Source organism: Podarcis muralis, chromosome 15 (assembly GCF_964188315.1).
Source record: "Podarcis muralis chromosome 15, rPodMur119.hap1.1, whole genome shotgun sequence".
NCBI classification, from domain to species: domain Eukaryota; kingdom Metazoa; phylum Chordata; class Lepidosauria; order Squamata; family Lacertidae; genus Podarcis; species Podarcis muralis.
In genome coordinates, this window is record NC_135669.1 from 20943443 (window position 1) to 20971413 (window position 27971).

The 27971-nt window shown below is 43.6% G+C and overlaps 2 protein-coding genes across 4 annotated transcripts in view; one reads left to right on the plus strand and one right to left on the minus strand.

Moving 5' to 3' along the window:
* Nucleotides 1-27971, plus strand: part of CBL (Cbl proto-oncogene) — a 47494-nt gene that overhangs the window by 14974 nt on the left and 4549 nt on the right. For 2 of the 3 annotated variants that reach the window (XM_028708644.2, XM_028708645.2), the window contains 13 exons: nt 12014-12160; nt 13243-13399; nt 14118-14239; nt 15230-15367; nt 16103-16190; nt 16743-16874; nt 17795-17998; nt 21218-21349; nt 21757-22134; nt 23546-23640; nt 24547-24702; nt 26010-26113; nt 26470-26652. In XM_028708644.2, the coding sequence (XP_028564477.2) occupies nt 12014-12160; nt 13243-13399; nt 14118-14239; nt 15230-15367; nt 16103-16190; nt 16743-16874; nt 17795-17998; nt 21218-21349; nt 21757-22134; nt 23546-23640; nt 24547-24702; nt 26010-26113; nt 26470-26652 (2036 nt within the window). The remainder of the gene's footprint in view (nt 1-12013; nt 12161-13242; nt 13400-14117; nt 14240-15229; nt 15368-16102; nt 16191-16742; nt 16875-17794; nt 17999-21217; nt 21350-21756; nt 22135-23545; nt 23641-24546; nt 24703-26009; nt 26114-26469; nt 26653-27971) is intronic. The other variant, XM_028708646.2, reaches the window with a different exon arrangement.
* MCAM (melanoma cell adhesion molecule) overlaps nt 18223-27971 on the minus strand; it is a 66091-nt gene continuing 56342 nt past the window's right edge. Inside the window, exon 17 of the transcript XR_013390821.1 lies at nt 18223-18233. The gene's annotated coding sequence lies outside the window, so the exon portion shown is untranslated. The remainder of the gene's footprint in view (nt 18234-27971) is intronic.

Here is a 27971-nt window from a genome sequence, read left to right on the forward strand (position 1 = left end):
TCTGAGGGTAACAACTTCTAGTCCATGGTACAGTCCTTGGTGCTGAACATGTCTACCTTCATCTACATTAGTGCTAGTGGTGGAAGCCACTTTCCCCTTTCCATTTTCCCCCATAGGAATCGTATATCAAGGTAATTCTAATGTTGATATAACAAGTGTGAATATACTGATCCCAATCCAGAAGGTGCTTTTCCCTGCATAACTAGGTTTGGAGACTTTGAATAAGAGAGTCTCAAATTCTAGTTTGCATCTGTTATCAGAACCTCATCTCAATGAATTAACAATTTCAGGTTTTGCAGTGCTGTTTATTTTGATGTTTCCTCATTAACATAGTCTCCTCAGAAATCTCATTTTAGCACTTAATGCTTCATGCATTTCCAAACAGTTTCAAATGATTAGAAAACCCATAATCTTGTTTTCCTTTGCTGGAACTATAATTTAATATAGATTGTAGCCTTTTGTATTAAATCTTGGTGTCTGATAGAAAGGCACTAAGGAGATGTGGCATTGAAAGATTGCACAATTGCTTTATGTCAGACCAGTGAACTTGAAACAGGATCCAAATGTAACTAGGCAAATTCCAGCATGCTTCGTGTGTTAAATAGCTGCAGCTGTCATCCAGTTACAGAACTCATAATCAGTTATACAACTAATATGATTATGATGATTAATCATTAATTGGCATTAGTGACCAGGAAACTGAGTGATAGATCAGGAAAGGTCCTGGTTTGAATGTAGTTTCTGCCATGAACTGATGTGATGGCCTTAGGGCAAGCCACTCTCTCTCAGCCTTGCTCCTCCCCATTTGTAACGTAGGGGATAATAATATTGACTAACTTTACTAAGTTGTTGTAAGGACTCGATTACTGCAATACGTTGTATGTGGGCCTGACTTTAAAAACGGTCTGGAAACTACAGTAGATCCAAAACAGGGCCACAAGATTAATAATTGGGCTGGGTGTTTCAACCAAATTATGCAAGTGCTTTGTCTTCTGTGCTGGCTCCCATTCTGGCACTTAGTTTTAAAACTCTAGTCTTAATCTTTCAAGTGCTTAACACACAGGTGAGGAAACTTTGACCCTCTAGGTGTTGTTGGACTACAACTCCCATCATCCCTGGCCATGGAACTTGTGGGAGTTGGAGTCAAGCAACATCAGGAGGGTTAATGGTTCCCTACCTCTGTCTTAATGGCTTGAGACCAGGTTACATAAGAAAGATACTCTCTTTCCTTTCTAACTGAACTTTAAGGTCCCATTTAGAGGACCTGCTCCTGGTGCCCCACCCAGGGAAATGAAGTGAATGTCTGCTAGGGATAGTTTTTGGTAGTGGGATCTTAGCTTTGGAATAGCTGCTCCAAAGAGGCTTACCTAGTACCTTTCTATGTTTTTTCTAGTGCCAGCTTCTTATTTCTTAAAAATTAGAAAAATAAAATAAAATATTTGCAGTTGAACCACTGAAGGGATCCACAAAGACTTTTAAGGTAAAAATGTTAGAGGCTGTGTCCAGCTCAACTGTTGATTTTTTCTGATAGTGGGTTTACAGCATCTAATTATGTCGACTTCCTGTTTCATGCTGGCTCCTTGGCGAATCAGTCTGCAGAATCAATGCAATGCTAGCTGACTGGCTGCAGACTGGCATGATGGACATGTAATTTGATGGCTCTAAAATCTGTCTGGATGAGTCTCCTACTAAGCAAAAGACAGTGGGCACTTCATTTTGTATATCAGTTTGCCCTGCAGTTCTCTGGAAGGTGACTTATGCTTCTATCAGTGAGAGTGAAGTGGAATTTCAATCGCTTCCTGTGTTGAAAGTTTACTTGAAAGTAGTTCCGTTGTATATCTATTTTTAAAAACTGATTACTCTGTGAAAGGCCCTGAAGCTGCACAAATCTTATAAATGTTGACATAGGATGTTTAAGCATGACTATTCAGCACTTCTTTGCAAGGGTCAGAGTAAAAACTGATAGCACAGGGCAGTTGTTGCTTACATGGAATATCGTCCTGTTACAGGGACTCGGTGCAATCATTCATCGGCCTCAATGGGGTCTGACATGTTAGATCAGAGGTGGAAAACACATGGCCTACATGCAGCATTTGGGCTCTTTCGTGAGGCCAGAGATATTCTTTTAGTGCTTCCCCCTGCCCCAAAGCTCCGTACATTTGTTTGAACATGAGCTTTAATGACTTTAGAGAGAACAAAATGGCAAAGACACAGTTGCAGCAGTGGCTCAGGATAACAAGAAAATAAGAAGCTCCAACTAATTGCTTTTCATTTACATTTTTGTAAGTTAGGTCTGTAACCTACCCATCCCACTTAGGGTTGGTATCCGAAGCACTGCCATGCCACCTCTTCCCCTCAAAGGAGAAGAAAATGTATGAGCTTGTAACAAGAGGACGTGGTTGCTACAGAATGTTTGGCCTAAGCCCTTCAGGGCTTTATGGGTTAGTACAAGAATCTTAAAATGCTGTTTTTAATATGCGGTTGGGAGCTGCCCAGAGTGGCTGGGGAAACCCAGCCAGATGGGCGGGGGATAAATAATACATTATTATTGTTGTTGTTGTTGTTGTTGTTAATGTGCCCAGAGAAAAGAGAGTGAATAGAGACATCAGAGCAGTGTGCTTTGGTGGTGGTCCATTTCTTTGGGGAGATGGGTTGCTGCCTTCTGTACCAGAAGAAGCATGTGAAGTTTTTTCCAGAGCAGCCCCATATAGAGTGCATTTCCTGCACAACCCCCCATGTGCATGTACATGCAGTCACTTTTGGCTCTGAGCTTTGATACTCATCTGCTCCTGTGTTAGAGTAGAATCAGTACAGTGATACTTCGGTTTTCGAACGTCTCCATTGACGAACATTTTGGTTTTCAAACGCCGTAAACCCAGAAGTAAATGCTTCGGTTTTCAAATACGCCTTGGAAGTCGAACATGCCATGCATCTTCCACTGAGTGCAAGATCCTGAGGCCTAGCTGTCAGCCATTGAGTTTTCGGTTTTCGAACGCTTCAGAACTCAAACGGTCTTCTGGAACGGATTACGTTCGAAAACCGAGGTATCACTGTACTGAGAAATTACTGCAACCTTCTAGTGCAAAAACAAGCAAACACAACACCCACTAAAGGTCTGGGGACTAAGGGCGTCTCTGAAGTGAAATACTAGCCTTGTTTTACAGAACAGCTGAAACTAAGCCTATTCTGTTTCTTGATGAGTGTGTGGCATTTGTTAGGGAAACCTCCAGTGAACATCTGGGAGCAAAGCTCGCTGAATTGACTCTTGAAATGCTTCTTTGTCATGAGACCTAATATCCATATAATCTAATTTTTCTGCATAGACGAGTTTTCTTTCCAAAGGCAGACCTAAACCTTTGGACCATGTTTACTGTACCAGTCTGTCTTTAAGCTACTGATGCAGTGAGAGTAAGCACATGACATTGTGAGGAAACATCACATGTTAGCACTATTTGCAGCACCCAGAGAAGTATAAGGGTGCTTTCTGAGTGTAACTGTTCTTACCTTGAGGTGCATGCTTCTCTTTATCCAAAGTTATAAATATGTAGCATTATTTGTGCATTGTGTTTTTTAAGTGCTTGAGAATGCAATATTTGGCTTCCATTTCTTCTCCCTGCAACTAAAGGTGTGTTTTTTGTTGTTGTTGTTAGATTCAGCCAGAAGTTGTTATGATGGGAAAAACACAGAGGTGGGAATTGGGAGGACTATGATAGTTAACTTGACTGATTCTGGACAACCAATCTGCAGTTCTGGACTCCTCATTTCTATACAGCTATGGCTGCATGCCTTGTCTTAGTATAATTTTCAACCTCTTTGCTTTCATTGATTCTACTAGGCCTGAGATGTGCACTTTGAGAGACTCAAAACCTTCCTAGTAAGATGTAAAATATGTTAGCTTCCTCTTTTGGGAAAAGTTGGTTTTAGCAAAGTGGGCTGCCAGAAAGGGGGGAGGAGAGTCCAACCACCAACATCGAGAGTCCAACCAAACCAGCTCCCCCAGCCCCCCACCATCGCAGCCAGTCAGGCCTTCCCCATGAAGTTTTATAGCAGCCCTCCAGTTCCTCATGCCTCAGAGAAGGTGTCTGGGTTGCTGCTTGCTTCTTGCCCCATCCTTGATGAAAGCCTGGCTGGCCACAGCAGAAGAGCCGGCTGTGCTCAGCTTGAGATGGTGTCCATTGCTAGATTTTCATCCCGTCTTGCTGCTGACCTCCTTCCCTAAAACCAACATTTTCCAAATGGGGAGAGAACAAATTTTACATCTTGCTAGTAAGGCTCAGGGTGTCTCAGAGTGCACATCACTTTGAGAGACCCAGAATCTTTCTAGTAAGATGCAAAATACGTTTTCTTCCTCAGTTGGAACAAGTTGGTTTTAACTTGCAAACATCTTGTATCTTCCCTTCATCAACCTGTGAAGAAAGCTTCCCTGATACAGAACATCTGAGTTACTTAAGAAAAGCAATATGCTTGTTAAAAGTTAATACAGTAATAGAGCAGGTCTCTAATGAGAATATGTATCTTCTAAGGGAGAAACATTCTGATTTTTCCACCATCAATTTTAATGTTAGACATTTTGAATAAACAATGCTTGAAGAGAACAACTTGCTTGCACAAGGTGTCCCTAGGTACATTTTTAGTCTTCCTCACAAAATGTAAATAAGGAAGCAGGGTTGTTATTTTTATAGGGGATATTTGTATTTCCATGAGTCTCATGCCTTTAAATCTATTCATAAAATTAGTGTTTGTAGAAAATTAGGCATTCCCAGTATTTGTTCTTACTATGCGTGCATAGAGGAAATGGATGGTGTACTTTTTGTAACCTTTCTGCAGACTTGTCAATTGTAGGATCAATATGTCTCCAAACTGTTTTTCTGCTTAATTACATTACCATTCACATTTTTTGCTAGAATTTTCTAATTATAAGAAATTGTAAGTACATTATTTTAGGGCCAAGACTAGAACAGTAATTACATGCTTAATTTTAATGCAAGTTTGAAAATTGCTACGTGTAAAATGAGCTCCCTGCTGGAGCTTCTGCTAAATGTGCAAAGTGTATTAACTCTTCTCTGCATGCTTAAAGCAACACTGTAGGATTCTGACCATCATAAATCTAATTAATTATAGAAACCTGTATCAGGAAGTGATGCGTAGACAATAAAGAGCCTTATTTTTGACTCTCTAATTATCTGTGTGGTATGTAGCTTACTTTAACACTGGAATTTATATACTTCCTGCTTAAAATATCTATATGCCCAGAAGGGGTGGATTTTGTAGGTTGAATAAATTATGCAAATTATGACTTTTCATTTGCATACTTTTACTTCTGCCATAGAAATGAAGTATGATATGCAGGTCATTAAAGCACAAGTTACTGATCACAAGGGATGGATGAATCTGTCAGTTTTGGTTTCTCTCAGTTCCTCATTTTTCCAACCTTCAGTTTGCTCCATTTCCTCATCAATTTGCAGCTTTTAAAAGTTGCACAAAATTCATATGTGCATATCTCCTAATATATGAATTTTTGGATACAGTTTTGCCAAGCATACACATTTCTGTTAGCATCTCCTCTGATGTAGTGCAGTTTTTCCCATTGTTTTCATTGATAGGGAATTAAATGCTTTCTCATTGGCTGGAGAATTGAATCACAAAATTCTAAGAAGTGCAAATTTCGAAGAATCCTCTGTTTTGGTTTGGGAAGGGTGAATTGATGATACTATGTTGGTATGAAAATGAAAACGGAATCAAGTTCTCTCCTATCTCAAATGGTCACTGGGAGTTTCCCAGTATTTCTGTGCTTCTAAGCCTCTTCGTATCCTTCCCCCCCAAAATGAAACCTGAGATTCAGAGAATGCTGAATCCTGTTCCCAGTGCTAAATTCCACATTTACCCTCTGCTTGCTTTTACTGCAGTTGTTGGGTTGGTGCTTAATTTTGTTTAAGGTATCAAAAGTCAGTCTTGTGCTAATGGGTAGCAGCATAAGCCAGACTTTCTAGTGAATATGAATTATACTAGTTTTGTTGGTTTGCTCTTAGTTCTGAGAGTAAGATGAAATTATTCTAGCAACCCCAGTAGGGGTTTTGCCAAGTACAGCAGGTACTGATTGGGCATGTGGAATTGTCTGATTATCTTACTGGTGCAAAGAAAGTCATAAGGGGTTAAAATGTGGTTTGCTGTCTTCTGCAAGACAAACGCTTACTGTGGAAGAATGCTTTTATCCAGCAAACAGGAAACAGGAAAGGAACAGCCTACTGCAGGTCAGAGGGGAGCAGGTTCAGAAAGCTGAACTGGGGGAAGTGGGGGCCCATTGAGAGGCTGCTGTGAAGGTTTCGGCAGGACTGGAAGTACTTGGTTGACCTGTTGACTTCCTGCAAGACATATGGAGCCAAAACAGTAATGAAGGGGGGAAGGAAGTAGTACAACCACAGCACAGGGGAGGGAGAGAGCCGAGGACAATATCCGTTCAGTGTCTTCAAAATTGGATCTTGCATGGCTTGTCTAATTTTTAAATCTGTTATCTGATTGAACTACTTTGGCTACAAGAGGTTGTGGATGCTTATGTTTTGTGAAACTGGAAACTGTGTAAAGCTGGAGTGGAAAGGTGATCCTATCTCCAGTTTCTTAAGTTCTGAGAAACTCACTCAATAGTAGGATTGAATTAAAAGGACTTATCCCATCACGAAGCAATTAATTTTTCAACAGCTATATCAGTGTTCAAAGTGATTGCCTGTTCAGGAAACATTGGTCTTGCTCTCAATTCTTTATTTGCTTTTTGCAAGGTTATCACTTAGCCAAATCTGATTGGCTGCATAGTGACATGACACGATCCCTGATTGGCTGGAGTTGCCCGTGTGACTGATCCCAGAAGAGGATGTAGTAAATAAGAAAATGGAGAATTGTTAAGCAGAAAGCAGATGGGAGAAATAATATTGGTGCACAGGTTTGTAAAAAGGGAAACTAACTTACAATTAACACTTCTTTCAGGAAGGACTTCTGTCCCCTGAAAGCACTGCTTTTAACCTGACAATGGAAATGAAACAGAAAAACATTTGACACAGCCCTGTGTTACAGTAGATTTAAATACAGAGGCTCTTGTTAAATGCTGGTAAACGACAATATATGCCAAAGAACGGCTGTTACTGGGCCACAGCTGTGGCCACAACATCCAACACACCATTAATTCTAGACAAATGTTTCTTAGTAGAATATGCATGATGATGCCTGGCATGTGCTGAGCGCTTCTTCCATATGCTGTTGCATCTGATGCCTTTGCAAGCAGGATTTTCCTTAAAAACATATTTACAAATTAAATGCTGCCACAAACTTGTTGCTGCTGCTGTCATTATGGTGGCTGATGCCAGATCAGTTGTTCTTTCTTTTCTTTTCCAGAAACTAAAGTAACAATTTTAAGTCAGACCCTCTGATTAATCAGGCCAAATTTGGTATTGTTTCAAAGTGAGGAAATTCCATTAGAGTGTTGTTGTTGGTGGTAGTAGTAGTAACAACTTTCAGGATAGAAATGTAGCATATGAACCTAAACAGTAAGATGCATTATTAAACATACAGTAAGAGCAAGTTTAGTAAATAATAACTAGTAACTAGTAAGCAGGCACATTTGTAAAGCTTCATTCATGGGATGGTGTCTAACCAGTGGCGTAGCGTGGGGGGTGCAGGGGGGCCCGGCCGCACCGGGCGCAACATCTGGGGTTAGGGCAAATCCACAGGTTAGGGGGCGCAAATCCACGGGTTAGGGGGCGCAAATCCACGGGTTGGGGGCGCAAATTACTTGCCTTGCCCCGGGTGCTGACAACCCACGCTACGCCACTGTGTCTAACTAAAGTGGCAGGTGTGAGTCACTTGGGAGAGCTGGGACTTCTGCTTTCAGTGGTCTTCCACACATTGTGCCAGATCTACCCAAAATTGCAAGATAAGACTTGAGTAACCAGATGCTCCTAGTGTTTACTAGCAAGTCTGTGTTCCCACCACCATGCTACCATTTTGGATGACTGTTGCTTGATCTCCTCTAAGTGAAACAGAAGTGGTTTTAATGGGTGCTTTTCAGGAGCAGGTGCTGGCCTGAAGTTTCTGTGTCCTTCCTGTGTATCACCTGATGGCTTGAAGGAGAGCAAATGGTGTTTACCTTGTTAACCGACTTTCATGTGTAAAATTAAACGATGTGGGTTTTTGTTTTCTTTCAAGCGTACTATATTCCCAGTTAAGCCACAGCTCTCGTTCATTGCCAGGTGGATTCTGGATCTCAAGCCCTGAATGGTTCCCTTTGCAAATGTGTTCATGCCCTGCCTGCCAACCACAGGCACATAAAATAGTCATTCAGGGTTTTAGCTTTCCCTCAGGCTTGTGAACGTTGTAATTTTATGTCCTCGTTTATACTTGCAAATGGTCTTTAAATTTATGCTGCTTAAGCACCTGAGAGCAGCTGTTAAAAAGTTAGCTCGGCTAATTGTGTTGCTCAGTTATAACTTCAGTTTCCTGGAAAAACATTTTCCATTGGCAAAGTCCAGTGAGGCAAGAGATCACGTTTCCTATTCAGACTTTAAAGAAGCTGCCAGTGAGTTGGATATGTACAGCTTTGCAAAGATGTTGTGTTTGAGTATTTAAAATAAAGTTGTGGTGCTCCTGCAGCGTCTTGTTAGTTTATTACCTTGAGCCCACCTATGCAGTGCTCTTTCCTAATCCTAATGCAAGGCAGTATTAGCTGAGATGCTGAATAATCTTTCTGTCTGTGGGTTCTTTGAGACATGTGATCCTTTGAGTATTTTAAACAGCCGTCCTCAAAAGTATCTACGCAGGAGAGTTCAAGCGCTAGTGCTAAAATCATGCTTACCTCCTTTTCATTTTTAAACAAGAGCTGTTCTAGCCATTCTAATGAAAAACTAATGGGGCTGTTCTAGCAGTCCAAAGGGGAGCATGTTCAACACAGCCACAATTGTTGACTTGTCCTTGAGTGCACATTCTCACTTGAGCACGATATGGAGCGGAGGGGGACCTGTCATTTCCCCTGTAATGACTCAAATGAGTGCCATTCTAAAGGAAGCTAAAAAGACGCTAAAAATAGGAGGGTGGATGTCCCATTCACTCCAGTATTGTATTCTCGGCCCAAGAAATGGATGGGCAGACATAGTGCACACAGCTGCCACGTTAGAGCAGATTTTGATGTGGTGAGGGTTAGTGCATTGATCCAGTCAAGATGTGCACAAAATGAGGCTGGTGAAGAGAGGCCTGAGTTCCAGTAGTTCGTGAACCCTTAGAAAAGGTTTCCTCCTCACTTAATTCCATGCTTCAACCATGGGTCTTGACTCTGTTGTCACAAGCTTCAGTTCATCTGGAAAATCTGCCAGTGTACCTGTCTCAACAATTCCAGTACAGCCCAATCTTAAAAATCTGGATTTGACTAGTTTTTGTAAGGAAAGAAATCAGTGGGGAGCTGCCTGATGCTGCAAATGGTTGGCTTTTGTACTATTTTTTTAAAAACTTTTTAAATCTTTATTTATACAATAACAAAAACACACACAAAAAACACAAATACAAAATTACACACAAATTACAAAAATAACCATAGACACATAATTTTCTTGGCAAACAAAAAAACATCTATTGGTCTTAACACTAAAGACCCAACTTCCCGTCTATTCCATATTTCAAATTCATATTACTTATTGCCAATACACATTTTCATAATTAAACTTATTCTCAATAAATCCAATTTCTTCTATCTACCTAGCAACTATTACTGAAGTTCCTCGAATGCTGCAGCATTCGAGGTACTATTTTTAAGTGATTGCTCTTGTCTCCTTGATTTGTTAGCCACCTGGGGTGTCTCTTTCTTTAAGGTGCAATGCCAACATAGAAATGTTTAGGGCAGAATAAATTAAAGGTGGATAGTTGAGAATGAAGTACTCGTTTGTACTTTTGTTAAGAAATTGGGCTTGGCTTCGTTAACTTCTTCTAGCATGCTCAATAGATTAACTGAACACTGCTAACATAATCAACACATACTACCAGGATCTGCCAAGATGAACAAGTTTGGAATAGGCAGACCTCATTCTGGGCTTAGCTGGTGCTACACTGGTGTAACTCCCTCAACCAGCAAAATTCCCTCAGCCTGACTGGGACAGGGCTATGCTGGCTCAGCCAGGGCTCAGCCAGGGCTCAGCCAGTGGAACTTAAGTGTAAGTCCCTCAAAAGGGGCTTTCCTGTGGTGTGGCAGGGATGGAGCAAGGAGAGACTTGCACCTATTCCAAACTTTTTTCAGCTCAGTTACGTAATGTGGCAACCTGGTAGAACCTATGCGGGCAAAAAGAGTGTTGTAAGTGAAACTTTATTTTAAAGGCCTGTTTCCTCTTTTCTTGGTTTGGGCCATCTCAGCCGGCAGCCAGTAGCCTCCTGAACAGAATTTGGAACAGGCTTAATTTATGCCAGCTTCCTATATTTAGGATTGCTTTGTAAGGTCGCTTATGGTTGCTCTTGTTTTGTAACATTCACAAACACCTTCTTGTTTGGAGGAAGTGAGTAGTGATCGGCATTTTATGTCCATTTTTAAAAATCGCAGATTTGGAGAGTGGGAGCTCTCTTGCAAAGCTGCACATCTGGAAAATAGTCGTAAACAGCACCAGTTTTTGTGTGTGTAATCCTTGAAAGAACGTAGTAGGTGTTTTAAAAACAACCACCACCAAAAAAGTATTAGGTGAATAATGACAACGGGTGCAAATTTAGGAGTTACACAGTACAAGTTTGAGCCCTGCCCCCCCCCCCAGTATAAAAGAAGAATATACATTCCTAGCAGCCCATGTAGCACTAATCGGTTAAAAACACAGTGCAGCTTAGTTGACCTTGTCTCACTTTTTGATACAGAAAAAGATAACGAAAGAGTTAACGGCTTTAAGAAAAAAACTGTCTCATATGATTAGAAGTGAGCTGAAGTCTGGTGTAACAGATTAGGCATGTTGGGGAGGGAAAGACCCCTTCTGCTGCACTGAAGATCAGTGATAGACACGGGGCAGCGGCAATGTCCCTTCAGCTGCTGCTGACTCCAGTTGTCTCCATATTGTTGTTCCATTTTAAAAATTGGGGACCCTCCTTAAATTTGCAAGAACCAGTCTTTGCATATTGCAGTTTCCTCTGTGTTTTAAACACTGCAAAGGGAAGCAAGCCTCAGGCTTCTCTGGGGCATTTTAGTTTTATTTTTCTTTAGAAAAACTGCCGGGGATATATAAAAAAAGAAAAACCTTGGCCATGAACCAGGACTTCCCTCTTTGAGCCCTTAATTTTATTGTAAAGATTTATTTTATATATGCAGTTTCAAACTATGAAAGCCATTTTTAAAAGTGTATATGCAGAAGGGAACAGTTGCATTGTGCTCTTTGAGGGACAGATTTTTGTGTTCAGGTATCAAGGCAGGAATTTAGAACTTGGTGAGAATTTACTTGTAAAGGAGTCAGCTGGCAAAATTCTGGTCCTGGCTGCAACATGAAGGGAATACATTGTGGACCCTACGTGCCAGTCCATTCATTCCCCCTGCTTCTGATTCTGCCAGCCTCTTTCTCTCACCTCAGATGCCCTTGCCCCCCCCCCTTCACCACCTTCAGATTTGGGGATCACAAGGTGCTTTCTCTATAAAAACTTCCTCTTGTGAAATCTTGAACTGATCCAGGTTAACGGAAAATGGAACAGAAAGGTAACCAAAAAACAACAACAATGAAGCATTGAGCAAGGGCTTGTGAATTCTAGCTTGGTAATAAACCTCCTGTGTAGCTTAAATCGTTCTCACCTTTCCATTGCATATCTAAAAGTAGATAACATACTGTACTTTTCTGCAAGGGACTTGAGAGGTAAATCTAAGCTTCACAACTGCTGTGCAGTGTACTGCAACAAACGTATCATTGTTGTAAGAAGCATTCCAAAATGTGACTCAAAAATCCGGCTTTCTGCTCCTTTTTCTATCCCCCATCTGGCTGTTTGTTTCACGTTTCAAGGCAGATCTGTGTTTGTGATCCTGCAGGCGCAACCTTACAAAACTGTCCCTGATCTTCAGCCATATGCTAGCAGAACTGAAAGGCATTTTCCCAAGTGGACTCTTCCAGGGAGACACATTCCGGATCACAAAGGCAGATGCAGCAGAGTTCTGGAGAAAAGCTTTTGGGGAAAAGTAAGTACTCTTTCCAGTATAAGTTTCTGCTTTGGCTCCAGCAAATCTGTTGGCGATGGGGGCATGTAAATGTGGAGCAGCTGCAGAAAACACCTTTCTGCTGGTGTTGGCATCTGTAAACAGCATAGGATGGAACTGCGAGGGGGAGCCCACACAGGAGGTTGCATGGAGTGGCTATCAATCCTCGCCTTCAGGGATCTTTCTGCCAGAAACAGATGGAACGACCTGAACTTCTCCTAGCTCCCACTGTGGCCACCATCCACTCTCAGGGTCACTACCCGAGAGTTTGTTTCAGCCTTACTGTGTCTTTGGCATGTTGGTCCTGGCTCTTATGCAGTGTTGCATTGATGTTAGGGTGACACTTAACGGAACAGAAGACAATGATGAATAGTTTGCAAAATAGGCCCATCACTCAAATGAACCAGGCATTGCATGACTTCCTACTAGTTCTGTAAGACACAGTACCACTGGATTAGTCTTTTTGTATCTGCTTTACGCAGAATGGGAATTAACATGTCCCTTGGATGCAGGGATGGAGACTGTCATAACTCTAGATAGTTGTCTGCAGAGATTAATTTAAGTGTGGTTGGACGGGGGCAGGGGGGGGGAGGCAGGGCCATACATTCATTTCTAATAGAGTGTCTGTTTATGAAATATGCATTGCCAGTCTCCTGAAAGGTACTTGGAAAGTGCTGGTTAGCAAGATGCTCGCTCATAGATTGGCTTCCCTCTTTCCTCCCCGCAGTTAACTTGCCACTAGCTTAACATCTGAAAGCCGCTAATTAAACTGGTTTACATGAGAGACCTTGTTTAGAGAGAGATTGTGTCGCATCTTTTTCTCTTGCAACTACACAAATATAAGTGCTTCAGACGCCACTTCCATCAGTTAACTGAACAGATTCAAAATTAGAAATGATGCTGTCCATTTGTCCTTTAGCGTGAATCATTTCTCTTACGCAAAATGTCTTGTTCTTGGCATCCTGTTGTGTGCGTTTCACATTCCTCCCTTCCGCTGTGGCTGTGAATCTATATGCATATGGAGTTAGGGAGTTTCTGAGGTCTTCTTTTTCTCCCACTTCCAGGACCATTGTTCCATGGAAGACCTTCCGCCAGGCCTTACATGAAGTGCATCCTATAAGTTCAGGGCTAGAGGCGATGGCACTGAAATCTACTATTGATTTGACATGCAATGATTACATTTCAGTGTTTGAATTTGATATCTTTACCCGCCTCTTTCAGGTAAGTAAAACAAAAGGGAATGGCTTTCTTAAACCCAGGTGAAGCTTCACAATTGACAAGCTTCCCTTGGTCTATAGTACGCTTATGGTGTTGTTATCTCTTGTGTTAGTGGTGAGCTAGATCTGTTGACCTGCCGTCGCCATTTCTGACTTCTGGAAATAGGAGGGTCATTTTTGGCACAAGGGGACTGTTCATTGCAGCAACTTTGACAGGAAAGCTCCCTTGCATCAGCCGACTTTGTTCTGTGTCAGTACAGAAGGTTGGGATTCATTGAGAATTCAAATCATAGTTTAATCACACACTTCATATTAAGCTTCATTAGCTTCCAGCCTCTGTTCTCTGATTGGAATATTAAGCAGCCCATTCTACAGGATGGTTGATCAGATAACTGAGAGCAGGATTGTAACATTCATCTTGCGGAATCCCACAAAATTGTGTGCCACAGTTTTAAATCCACTGGATGCTTACTTGGGAGTAAGTCCCATTGAACATAAGTTATGCCCAGCCAGATGAGTGGTTAACAATAACAATAATAATAGTTATTATTTAATAAACCTGGGTAATCTGGCTGCCTGAGAAATAGCAGAAGAGGCCTAGTCTGATTAAGCAAAGTGTTTACATTCATCTTGGGTTGGAAGTGGGAGAGGGGGGTGGAATTGGACTTCTGATTTTCCTATTGAAATGGCAAAGCTATTTTGTTGGCATTCTTCTCCTTCAGCCATGGTCATCTTTGCTCAGGAACTGGAATAGCCTTGCAGTGACTCACCCTGGTTACATGGCATTCCTGACGTATGATGAGGTCAAAGCACGGCTTCAGAAGTTCATCCACAAACCCGGCAGGTGAGTTCTTGAAGGCAGCATCCCTTTCTGAAGCCTCTTGTTATCCTACTCTCTACTGCACGCTGCACTCTTGTCAAAGGAAGTTTGACATGACTCAAGGCCGCTGGAAGGCACTGTGGCCTTGCTGCCAGAGATCTAAGCTTAAGGCAAGACATAAAGGGTTTTAGCATTAACCCATTGGTCTCCCTAAACTTCAGCAGTAAAAATAATAGGGCTGCAGAGCAGGTTGTTTTAAGAGGTGTGGGGAAAGCTCTTCATTTTTGAGAAATAAGGACAGGGTTTAAGGTCTGTCACTGATGGCGTGGGTAGTTTTACAAATAACAGGTTGTGTGTGTGTGTGTGTGTGTGTGTGTGTGTGTGGAGTGCTCTCCACCTTGAGTAACAAATCCCAAAGCTCATTTAGGGCAGTGATGTACCGCCAAGTCATCACTTCTGTGTTGTGTAGTCCAAAGCAAAATCCAGCGCTTGCAAGTCTCTTCAAGTCTCTACTCCACCTCTCTTGTCGGCAAGCCAGGGGTGGGTGAAGGAGTTGTGCAGGAAGTGTCTAACCTCCTGGAAGTCCGGAAAAATATCCCGAGCCCACATGGTAGCTTTGGACCTGGCCAAGGGACTAGAACACACTGGCTGCAAGTCTTGACGTGCTCTTCAGTCCTAAAGTCCTGCATATATATCTCTTTCTGGGAAAGAGATTATTGCTTTACATTGCCGAAGAGCTGCCTTCTAGGTATTTCCTTCAGAAATGGAAAGCTGCTGTATAATGTAAAACTAATTTACTGCCTCTAGGAAGTCAGGAGCATCCTTGCAAGTAAGAAGGCTCAATTTCATGTTGAAAGAGGTCTTCAGATAATTTGAATCCTTTCTGTCTGGCTGTAGGGTTCTGCCTTTGATCTGCAGGCGAAACTGTTTCAGCCGTTCCATCTGAAAGAAAGAGCTCTGTCCAGCTAGCAAGTTTATCCTGCCCTCAAGTCTGTGTGTTCCTTTTATTTTCAGTTACATTTTCCGTCTGAGCTGCACGCGGCTTGGCCAGTGGGCCATTGGTTATGTCACTGCAGATGGAAATATTCTCCAGACAATCCCCCACAACAAACCCCTTTTTCAAGCACTGATCGATGGTTTCAGGGAAGGCTTGTAAGTAACTCATCAGTGTAGTTTGTCATGACTCCTGCCCGTTTCTGTTAGTGTGTCTGTAGGATGATGCCCTTCAGATGCAGGTTTTACCTCCTTGGCTCCTGCCCCTGGAAGGCAGATGGAAACAGCTGCATTCATTATGCTGGGACCTGGCAAAGGTGTAGTACTTTTGAAACATCAAGCAGTGATAACTCCATTCTCTATGATTTTTTTTAAGGCATTTCCCTATTCTGTTGACCACGTAACTGCACAATCTTTAGGCTTATACATTCACAGTTTTCACAAACACATGCTTAATTGTCAGATTTTGGAATGGGCTCTGAATTTGAGATTATTCTTGCAGTCCTAAAATGTGTGTCAGTTTCGCCTTTCAGCTTTTAGGCTCTTCAGTTGGATGTTGTGCTCAGAGCACAAAGAGCACAACTGTGATGCAGTTGTGGCCTTGCCCAGTTGTTCGGCCAAGGTGTTGTGGCAAGAAAGTTGAAATTAAGAGCACTTGTCATTTATCATCACCTTTGTTTTAGCACATATGGCAACCAGAAAACAAGCTTTTTAAAAAAGCATTCTTCATTTTATAGATGCTTGCCTTTAAGACAATCATTCATCAAAATCACCCCCCGCTGCCCAAAGCATTATATTTCCCAACTGAGGGAGTTTCCTGAATAGTGCCACATTCATCTGGTTCCACTGTAGACTTTTTATTTCTATTGAACCAAACAATGTTCTGCTCTGTAGTTACTTATATCCTGATGGACGGAATCAGAATCCTGACCTGACCGGTTTGTGTGAGCCCACACCCCAGGATCACATTAAAGTTACGCAGGTGAGCAGAGACTGCCACAACTTCATTCCTTTCTTTCCTTACATGTTGGCCAGCAGCATTACAGTGGTCCTGTTGCAAACAAGCTTGGAAGACTTATTTTTGGCCTTGTAAACAAAGCATAACTCAGAGCTCAGCTTTGGGAGGAAAGACCATTAAATCTCAATTGGATCCCAGGGCAGTCAGGAATATGGTTCAGAGTGGAGAGCTTGCAATGTTAATTTTTTTCTTCTTATCCAAGGGCACCACTCTGGAAACCTTTGTACTTAAGGGGTGGGGTGGTATAATCAGGCCAATTCCATTTTGGTGACCTTTGACTGCTACCTCTTTGGAGGAGAAAATATGTGGCCATAGGTTAGGCCTTTTTTTAAAAAAAGTGCATGCCTTAAATTTTTCATTGCCAGCACTGGGATTTTGAAAGCCATCTAGGTGACGCTCTTGGTTATAGTAAAGAACACAAATGTTACCACCTCGTACATTTGGGTCATCTGGCAGTTATTACAAGGAGCGGCATTATTAAACCCCCTCACATGTTCTTTTCCCTCTTGCTCTTAGGAACAGTATGAATTGTACTGTGAGATGGGCTCCACCTTCCAGCTCTGTAAAATTTGTGCAGAAAATGACAAGGATGTGAAGATAGAACCCTGTGGCCACCTCATGTGCACTTCCTGCCTCACTTCCTGGCAGGTAAGGAATTTGCTTCCTTTCAAAGCAGGCCTTGGCCCTCCGCAGCTTTCATGCCAGGGATGACCTGCCTATGCTTATGTTGTGTATTGATGAAGCAGACACCGGCAAGTCTACAAAAGGTGTCTCTGTGGGGGTTGGGAGTTGTCTTTAGGCCATGTTGTCTTCAGTGCAAATAAGCAGTTATGCACAGAAAGAGCCTGGTGGCTGGATCAGGCCCAATGGCCTATCTAGTTCACATTCCTGTTCTAACCGTGGCCAACTAAGGTACCTAGAAGAAACCTGAAAGCCGGACCTGAGCACAACCACATCACTCTCCCAGTTTGCGATTCCCAGCAACTGGCATTCAGAGCCGTACTGGGTTGTAGCCAACCCAGTTAAGTTAATGGATTAAGTTAGGCCCATTAATTTTAAAGCGTCTACTCTGAGGAGGACCAGCACTCCCAACAGTGGAAGTAGAACATGGCCATTGTTATTTAGTAGCCACTGATAGCCTTATCGTCCATGAAGTTTTCTAATCCTCTTTGAAAACTATCCACATTGATGGCCATCACTGCCTCTCACAGGAATGAATTTTATCGTTTAACTTTGCACGTTTAACTTTTGTCTCTCCCGATGTTCAGTTTCCTTCAGTGTCCACAAGTTCTATTCTAAAGAGAGAGAGAGAGAATGAAACACTTTTTTATGACATTGACAAAGAATAGTTCTAGCAGAAATGCTGCAGTTGTGGGGCACTTCGATTTTCCTTTTCTTTCCTCTAGCTGGCATTACTATGTTCTTACTGACAAGGTTTCTTCTCACCATGGGTACACCATGGTGAGAAGGCTGCCTTGAGGCCTGTCAGAGAAAAAGGCAGGGTATAAATAAATATAACAACAACAACAAACTTGTAGCCAATCATCTCTCCTCCTCTTTTTCCGCAGGAATCAGAAGGCCAGGGTTGTCCGTTCTGCCGATGTGAAATTAAAGGCACAGAGCCCATTGTCGTGGACCCGTTTGATCCCAGAGGAGGGGGAGGGCTCCTGCGGCAAGGGGCCGAGGGGGCTCCCTCCCCAAACTATGATGACGACGATGATGACAGGGCTGATGAATCACTCTTCCTGATGAAGGAACTGGCTGGCGCAAAGGTAATTTTATTTTATTTAGATCCTTCTTTTCTTCAGCTCAAGGTGGTATCGCATGTAGCTCCCATGAGGTCTCCTATCTAGGCATTGACTCACCCCAGACCTGCTTGCTTTCAGCAAGGTCGCAGCTGCATCTGCCTTCAGATCATGCCCTGGAACCTGACTCCCTTCCAGTATGAGCTGTGTGTGCTGATCTTGCCTAACATCTCACTTGTCCTTTTGGGTGGCTTAAGACTTCCTGGATTCAAATGCAAGTTGTAGATCCAGTGGTGGTGCTCAGGTGATGGTATGATTTCCTTAATCCTCTGGAGCAGATTTTGGAGGGGGCAGGGGGTTGCAAGGGGGAGAAGGAATCACCAAATTTGCTTCCTTCATCATTTTGTAGAAAGAAATGACTGAGTGAGAAACCTTGGCTACAAACCACTGCCAGGAGATCTCTCTATCACACATATATATATATGTGGATCTGCAACAAAATGTTACAGTGTGGAGCTTTCCTGTTCAAGATGCCTGTGTGCCAGCCATGCCCATTCTACTCCACACCATTCCGTTCTGATTGTCCCCTTTCAACAGTCACTTAGAGCATGCATTGCACCCAGTGTGTTTTGGTCCTCATGAGGCTGTTTTTTCATACCATCATAGAATTGTGGAGTTGGAAGAGGCCTCAGGCCTCACGGGTCGTCCAGTCCAACTGCCTCCAATGGAGGAATTGTACCTAAAGAATCCCTGCCAAATGGCCATCCAACCTCTGCTTAAAAACTTCCAAGGAAACAAGAGCCCATTGCCTTCCGAGGGAGACCATCCCACAGTTGAACAGCTCTTACTGTCGGAATGTTCTCCCAGATGTTTAATTGGAATCTTCTTTCTTGTTATTTGCATCCATTGGTTTGGTCCTGGCCTCTGGAACAGCAGAAAACAAGCTTGCTCCATCTCTCATGTGACAGCCCTTCAGATATTTGAAGATAGCTTATCATATCACCTCTCCAGTTTAAATATACCCAGCTCCTTCAAGCGTTCCTTATAAGGCTTGGTTTGCAGACCCTTGATCATCTTGGTCACCCTCCTCTGCATACCTTTCTGTTTGTCAGCATCCTCCTTCAACTGTGGTGCCCAGAAGTATACTCCCGGTGGTATCTGACTCAGGCAGAATAGAGTGATACCAGTACTTCGCTTGATCTGGACACTATATTTCTGTTGCAGTACAGAGCATTAGGGTTTTTTGGCTGCTGCATCATATGGTTGACTCACATTAAGTTTGGGGTTACTGAGACCCCTTGATCCTTTTCACAGGTACTGCTGCCGTCAGTTGTCCCCTATCCTGCATCTGGCTTTTCTGGCCTAGGTGTAGAACCTTACATTTATCGCTGTTGAAATTTGTTTTGTTAGTTTTGGCCCAGTTCTTCAATCTGTTAAGGTAATAGTGAATCAATCTTCTGAGTTATTGGCTACCCCTTCCTCAATTCTTTCACCCAAGTCTTTTATAAAGATGTTGAACAACAGAACCTTGCAGCACCCCACTTGCCCCAGTTTTCCAGGATGGCAAGGAACCATTAGTGAGCACTCTTTGGGTTTAGTCAGTCAACCTGCTACAAATCCACCTAACAGTAACATCATCTAGCCTGCATTTTACAAGCTTCTCTGCAAGAATATCATGGGGGACTTTGAAAGCCTTAGTGAATTCAAGCTATGTACACCCACAGCATTTCCCTGATCCACCAAGCTTCTAACACTCTCTGTCAGAAAAAAGAAAAAAAGAAGATTAATAAGATACAGTGGTACCTCAGAACTCGAACATAATCCGTTCCAGAAGACCGTTCGACTTCCGAAACGTTCAAGTTCTAAGGCACTGCTTCCGATTGGCCGACAGCTAGGTTTTTGCACAGTGGAAGTCGCGTTGGATGTCCGTGTTCCAAGGAACATTCTAAAACCAGAGCACTTCTGGGTTTTCGGCGTTCAGGAGCCAAAATGTTTGGGAACGGAGCCATTCGAGTTCTGAGGTACCACTGTAATAGGAATAGTTTGTCTTCTTCCTTTTAGCAGCCTTTTGCATTGCTCTGTTTTGTAATTCCATGGTTCTCCCAAGCCCAGTGATTCTCTCGCACATGGATCAAGCTGCTTTTGGCTGTAAATGGATCCATACCTGGAGAAGGTGCTTCTTAACCTTGGCCTACCTTAAAGCAATTTTATAATTGCATATAGACTTCTGGCATTTGGTTTGACTTGTATGTGAACCATGTTGTTCCTTGTTTTGAGCACATAATCATGGCAAGAGACCATTTACACAAGTATTTCCTATTTCTGTGTCAGCTGGGCCTGTGCTCATGATGACAGAGCACGCCATCTAGTGGCTAAAAAAAAAAAAGCCAGGTTGAAAATCCAGTGCCTGTTTGGTTATTTAATTTCTATACCACTTAATATATTGAAAGCCTCTCTAAGCAGTGTACAGGAAACCGAAGCAACCACAGATGAATAAAATATTACAAAAATGCACGGTTACAAATAAAAATGTTATGCTGATGCAACGTTACCAATATAAAAGAATCTGCACAAATTCATTTTCCTTCTGACACACCTCCCACTCAGCTTCCAGGTTCTCACCCAGGGTCCAAGCAAACTCTCAGCTCACCCCCCCCCCCCCAAAAAAATTCCCACAATCAGAATGTCAAAGAGAACAACAACTACCAGGCTTTTAGAAGACATCTGAAGGCAGCCCTGTTTCGGGAAGCTTTTAATGTTTGATGTATTATAGTATTTTAATATTCTTTTGGAAGCCGCCCAGAGTGGCTGGGGAAGCCCAGCCAGATGGGTGGGGTATAAATAATAAATTATTATTATTATTATTATTATTATTATTATTATTATTATTATTATTATTATTATGAGTTCCTGGAAACAGTGGCCATCACCCTTGCCTCTCACTCTACAGTAGATGTGCTTTTCATGGGCAGCCCAAGGTGGGCATGCAGTGTGGTGTGCAGACTTGTTGGTGACAAGTCTATATTCAGAGCATGTTCCTTTTGAAATAAAGTATCAGGGCTGTGGGGGAAATTCAGCGTATCTCTATATGCCCAGCGCTGTGTTCAAGGTCAATTGCTAGCTCACAGCCTCAGGCAGTGGGAACTTTATTATTAACACACACACACACACACACACACACACACACACACACACCCACACACACCCCAACACCTTTAACCAGGGCTTCTTTTGAAATATTTGCAGGTAGAACGTCCTCCTTCTCCATTTTCAATGGCTCCTCAGGCATCGCTCCCCCCAGTACCTCCCCGATTAGACCTTCTGCAGCAACGAGTGTCCAATCCATCAGGAGCTTCTAGTCCAGGGACCACCTGTAAGGTACAAACTCCACCTGTCTTCTTTTGTAGTGGTGAAAGTAGGAATGACACCTTCCTCTTTCCGAATGGGGTAATCTTCCTTTTATCCAAGGAGATCTGTGTGGAAGCTGCCTTGTGTGTTTCATTATATTGCTATCTGGACCATTTCTTCCTTGGGTGCAAACCAGGGTACGCATTGGCTTGCCATCTTGACTGGCGTTTGACACTCCTGGCCACCGTACTGATGGATATCGTGTTACTCAGTACAACCATTTAGTGGTGCTTGCTCTCGGGACGTGCCTCAGTTTCTTGTTACCCTGCAGTTGCTACCGGGTTCAAGTTTTTGTGGGACACCAGGATTCTGATTGCAAGCTTAGACTTCACTTGCCAGCTTTCCCCATCTTACTTACTGGTCTTTGTTTTTCCTAGGCTGCACCCGGCTCCCTCCACAAGGACAAACCTTTGCCGATCCCTCCGACACATCGAGATCTCCCCCCTCCGCCACCTCCGGACAGGCCGCATTCCCTTGGGCCTGAGAGTCGGTCTCAGAGGCGGCCTCTGCCCTGCACTCCAGGAGATTGTCCTACCAGGGACAAGTTACCCCCTGTGCCTTGTAACCGCCAGGGGGACCTCTGGTCGTTGCGGCCGATTCCAAAAGCTCCAGCTGTAGCCCTAAGCCCCAACGAGCCTTGGGCAAGTCGGGAGTTGACGAACCGGCACTCGCTTCCATTCTCGCTGCCTTCTCAGATGGATTCCAGAGCTGACACTCACAGGCTCGGGAGCACTCTCAGCCTGGACACCCCGGCAGTAAGTGCATCTCAGGCCAGCGGCCATGTTCGTTTTGCACATTCATACGCCCTGCGTGGAAAATTGCTGCTCTGTATTATTCAGATGTGGGTGGCGCTGTGGTCTAAACCACAGAGCCTAGGGCTTGCCGATTGGAAGGTCGGCGGTTCGAATCCCTGCAATGGGGTGATCTCCCATTGCTTGGTCCCTGCTCCTGCCCACCTAGCAGTTCAAAATCACGTCAAAGTGCAAGTAGATAAATAGGTACCGCTCCGGCGGGAAGGTAAACGGCGTTTCCGTGCACTGCTCTGGTTCACCAGAAGTGGCTTTGTCATGCTGGCCAAACACCGGCTCCCTCATCCTATAGAGTGAGATGAGTGCACAACCCCAGAGTCGTCCGCGACTGGACCTAATGGTCAGGGGTTCCTTTACCTTTATTATTCATTAAGTGTTAGATCAAAGATTTTGGAGGAGGGAATCCAGCTCCTTCCCGCTGACCCTGACCTAGTGAGATCTCACAGAACAATGTTTGCCTGTGAGTTGGTTCATAAACTTAGCTGGAACTCCTCTGGAGGGTGTGTGTGTGTGGGGGGGGGTGAATCAGTATCAGTTTTATGCCTTCCCCACCATGTGTGCAGCATAACCAGCAGAGATGTAGGCTGTAGACACTGACATCTCTGGGATCTTATCTCACCTTTCTCATTCTGTGCATGAATCGAAAGGGGCAGGGTTGCACAAATGGTGCGTGTATTTGGCTTGGAATTCTCAGGTCTCCTGTGTTAGGTGAATGTGTGCAAGTGTCTGTGGTCTCTCACCCCACCTAGACACAGAGAAGGCCTAGAATGAACTGGACTGTAGCATTACATATTAAACCGAACAGTTAACATGGAAAAACTCCTGTAATGCCAGTTGCAGTTGAGTTCTTTGAGTGGGCTAGGAAGCAGTGTGAAGAGTACTTGTCCACTGAAACCACAGGTACACACACCCAACAATGGCAACTTGGGTCACTGGAGGCACTACACAAGAGCAATATTTTAGCCACTAAGCCAACAGTTTCTGGTTTGTCCAGAACATCCCTACTGGACTCAGGGAACTGTTTTTTATAATCTCACTGAACCAGCTTCCTAACACTGTATGCTTTACCCATAATAGCAAGCAGCCCATAATAGCAAGCAAGGAAAAAAAGCTTGGGGTTTTTTTTTTACCCCTTGCCCTGCTTGCTTGGTCATATTTTTTTTCCAAGCAAGTTTCCAGCCAGTAGCTGTTTCGAAATTGCAAAGCAAGTCTTTCTGACATACGGCCCTTTAGATTGGGTAACAAGCAACCCCTAGGAATTCCTTCTTACCATGAAAAGGTAAACGTAGGCTGCATGGGGATGTCTCCCTTTTCTTTCAGACCATCTGTCAGTGCTGGTATTTGATTTGTCTTGCAGAATCAACCTGGCGGGGTCCCAACTGGCTCAGACAGTGAACATTCTAAAATAAAACCTTCTTCTTCTGCCAACGCCATCTACTCTCTTGCTGTAAGGTATGCTCTGGAGCGGGGGCTTCGCTGACAGAAATTTCTTTGAATTGCAGCCAGTGTACAATTGATGTATACCAAGAGTCATCAGTGGGTGCATTTCTGAGATGGATTACTGTACAGTCATACCTCGTGTTGCATCCGCTTCATGTTGTGTCTTTTCGTGTTACATCCTGCAGCAACCCAGAAGTACCGGAACAGGTTACTTCCAGGTTTCGCCGCTCATGCATGTGCAGAAGCGCCAAATCAGACACAGCGCTTCAAGTTGCGGGCATTTCACGTTACGGACGGGCCTCTGGAACGGATCCCGTCTGTAACACGAGGTACCACTGTATTGTATATGAATGCAGACCTCCAGCCTTGCTAGTTTCAGCATGTGGATTCTCTTGCATTTGTCACTTACGGTGCTCCTTAGAGGGGCAGGGGGTGGAAATATAAACTAAATAAAATAAAGTGCAGGAACTATAGAATAGATCAGATATTTTGCATTAATTTAGCTGAATTGGAGGTTTTAAAGTTTTTTAAATGTTACTCTGTTTATGTTTTTGAGTTATTTCAGTCCCGAAAATCAGTCAAAATGTCCTGAGGACTCCCAGAGTTGTAAATTTATAAACCCGTCTGGAGAGTAGATAGAGCATCGCAACCCTAAAAGGGTGTAAGAAATCAGCTTATTGAAACTGACCCTCCTTCTGCATTTACCCACGAGGCTCTGAGGCCTCTGCTACCTGACAGATGGCACACCTTGAACCGCCCTGTGTGACACACAACACAGCACAATGTTGCATTCCTAGAATCTGATTTTTGAGCTGGAAGCCCCTTGTTTGACACTTTGTTCTCAGAGAGCCGATTGCTGCTATTTTGTTCTCGTTAGATGTCACTGTTGACTGTGAACCTTCTCGCTCTCTCCTCTAGACCGTTGCTTGTGCCAAAGCTACCGCCTGGAGAGCACTCGGAGAATGATGAAGACACAGAGTACATGTCACCCTCGTCCTTGCCTCTTGTGCCCCCTGGCTCTGCTGTACAAAAACCAGAGGCCAAATTGCCCTTGGAAATGAGTCAAAGCTCACGGTGAGGCGGCCCATTCAGGGCAGTATAAGGGCTTCTCCACAATGGCTGGATTATTTACTTGCTTGTCATTGTGTTTATTTATTTTCCCATTTCTAGATTCCAAAGGCTCTGAGTCAGTTGTGATACTTAAAAGCAACTACTGATAACTTACGGATTTATATCAACACTCCATTTGAGTCCCACTTTGAAAGTTCTGGTGTAGCCTTTGAAAGAGCCCATCACCCAAAAGTTTCTTCGTTATGTCCCTTGATTTATGTAGTATTGCCATCTGCAGTTGAGTTGCTTTGCGTCTGGGTGTAGGTTCCTTTTGAATGTGCCCAAACAGCTGCTGTAGAGTGAGATTCATAAAATATTTTGAGGCAGCTGTCAGCCCCTCCTCATAAGGATGCATCCTTCGTTTGCCTTGCTCAGAAATCTTGAGATGCACTCGGGAAGTTATAAATACAAAAGGATATTAAAGATGTATTACGCTAAAAAAAAAAAAAAAAAAAGCAATCTCTGACTTAGTTTTGTATGGCAAATGTTTGAAATTCAGTTTTGAATACGACCAAAACAGAGACTTGCCCTGCTAGGGTGATCTAGATCCTTTGGGATGGGGGGAACCTCTGGTCCTCCAGAAGGACGGGACTCCCAACTATCAAGAGTGATGGGAATTGTTGTTCAGCAACAACGGCAGTCCACAGGTTCTAAAGCTTATTCTGGTGTGGCAAGTGCTTGCTCTCCTCACCTCATTTTGTCACTTACTTTTTTAAAGGGTGTGTTGCATTTGTATCTAATGTACAGTCGTACCTTGGATCCTGAACACCTTGCGAGTTGAACGTTTTGGCTCCCAAACGCCGCAGACCTGGAAGTGAGTGTTCTGGTTTGCAAACGTTCTTCGGAACCCAAACGTCCGATGCAGCTTCCGATTGGCTGCAAGAGCTTCCTGTAGCCAATCGGAAGCCACGCCTTGGTTTCCAAATGTTTTGGAAGTTGAACGGACTTCCGGAACGGATTCCGTTGACTTCCGAGGTACCACTGTATTGATTTTCCATTTCCCAAAAACAACTCAACACGATACACAAAGTTTCTGTGTAGTAGTAGAAAAATACAGAATGGGGCCTTGGTGTAGAAATGTATTTGAAAATATGGTGGTGAGTGATGCTTCAAGGTTTGCGCAATGTAGGGGACAAATGGAGCTCAGTTTTGCTAGGCGGTTGGCAGTATGTAGCCCAGATATGTTCTGGGTGCTGATGGCCCTGTCCTCCTGCAGGATCCAGCCGAGTTCCTGAAGCCAATGCCCTTTCTTTTTCTTCTTCTCTGCTCAGAATGTCGGACTGTGACCAGGAAATGGACGGGTGCACCTATGAAGCAATGTTCAACATCCACTCCCAGGCAGCTCCTTCTGGCTCTGAGGCTACCAATATTCCTGGTAAGTGCCCAGAGGAGAAACATCATGATTCAACCAGGAGAAATACCACAGACAAGTCCTCTCACTTTCACCGGTGGGATTTTTGCTTTACGTAAGGAAATCAGGGTGTCAGTAAAAGAAAGCCTAATATAAAATAAAAAAGGCGGATGGTGTTTCACAGCCTGTGACATTGGGACAAGTTTTGCTTCCCTTCTGTTCGTTGCACTTTCTGATGTTTGTACAACATCCTCTGTTTTGGATTTTGGCTGTGGAGTGTCTCCCTTTGAAACGTTTCCACTCAGACAAGGTTTGCCGGAACTGGGCCTGGAGCCAAAGGTGTCTTCCTTGTTTTATAGTTTCTTGCTTCTTCTTTTAAGATGGAGGGGATGTAGCTGCTGCCAATGCCAGCAACGGCCCCGAAGAGTCAGAGAATGAGGAAGATGGTTATGACGTGCCCAGGCCAGCCCTCCCGTTGACTCTGGCTCGCCGCACCCTCTCAGATATCTCCAATGCAACCTCTGCCTTCAGCCGGACCTCTCTGGATGGGGAAATCTTATCAGGTTTGTTGGTTTCATATATTGTTTCTGTGCTGCCCAACAAAAGTACAAATTTGAGATCACAATACAAAAAGAAAGCATAAAGGTTTAGAAGCAGAACATATAATCAATACAGGCAACTCCCCATTTATGCATGTTCAAGGCACATGCGACCACACACACGCATTGCCATGAACCCAGAAGTGGCACAAAAAGGGGCAGAAATGGTGTCTAGCAATCCCACAAACTTTTGCACCAACCTTTGAGGCCTGTGAGGCATTGGAGTCTGAGCAAGGAGGTTTGGAGGAAGCATGTGCAGTGGAGTTTGGTGGATGTTTGGTGGTGGTGGTGGTTTATTATTATTAATTTTATTTTGATTGATTGAATTTATATACCACCTTCTACCCTGAGGTCTCTGCGCGGTTTTTTCCAAGGGTTTTTCAAGGGCTTACAGAGGTTTGGAGGGCATTTGCAGGCTTTTTCAGTAGTGTTCCCAGTGTATGTGACTTCACTTAAATGCGTGGTGCCTTGGAACGTAACCCCCCGCGTAAATGGGGAGCTTTCTATATAAGCAGTGGAAGATTTTTAACTACATTTTTTAAAATGCAAAAAGCCTCCCCCCACTCAAGACTTAATGAGAATAATAATAATAATAATAATAATAATAATAATGTTTTATATTCATTTATACCCTGCCCATCTGGCTGGGTTTCCCCAGCCAAAGATAGGTGCCAGGTAAGCATTCCACCAGCAGGCTGGCATCAGGGCACCCTTTCCATTTTGCTGCATGGTAGGTCTTACAGGCCAGCCCTGAATTCCCCTCTTGCGCAATTCCATGGCTCGTGCACAGTGTCGGGCAGGAGCATCTGCTGTGGTTGACAAGCTGCGCTCCACCTGTTGCCAAGGGGATCTTTTGCACTAGATTTTGATGCTGCAAACCCGCCAGTCCCACATCCCAACTTGTGAGAGAGCCGATCCGTAGCTCTTTGTGCTCTGGAGTGAGCTCCGAGGGGGACTTGCGCATGTTTTTCCTCTCTTTGTTTGTAAGAGAGGCTGGGAACTTGGCAGGCAATGCGGTTTTGAGGCGTTCCTTTTTCTTGCGCTTTCTTAAGCATTTCTCAGAATGCCTGCAGCACGAAGGCTACTTCTGCTTAACATCAGCACACCAGATATGACGCAACCTAAACCACAAAGTTTGCCATTTCTCAACCTCCCTGGGGTGATAAGAGAGGGTTAATAGTCAATTTCAGCTGTTGAGGATAACTATTGCGTTGATGCAAGTAGCACCAAATTTAATTGAGTTTTGATTCCAGGTAAAATATGTGGCTGTTCCTCTAAGCAAT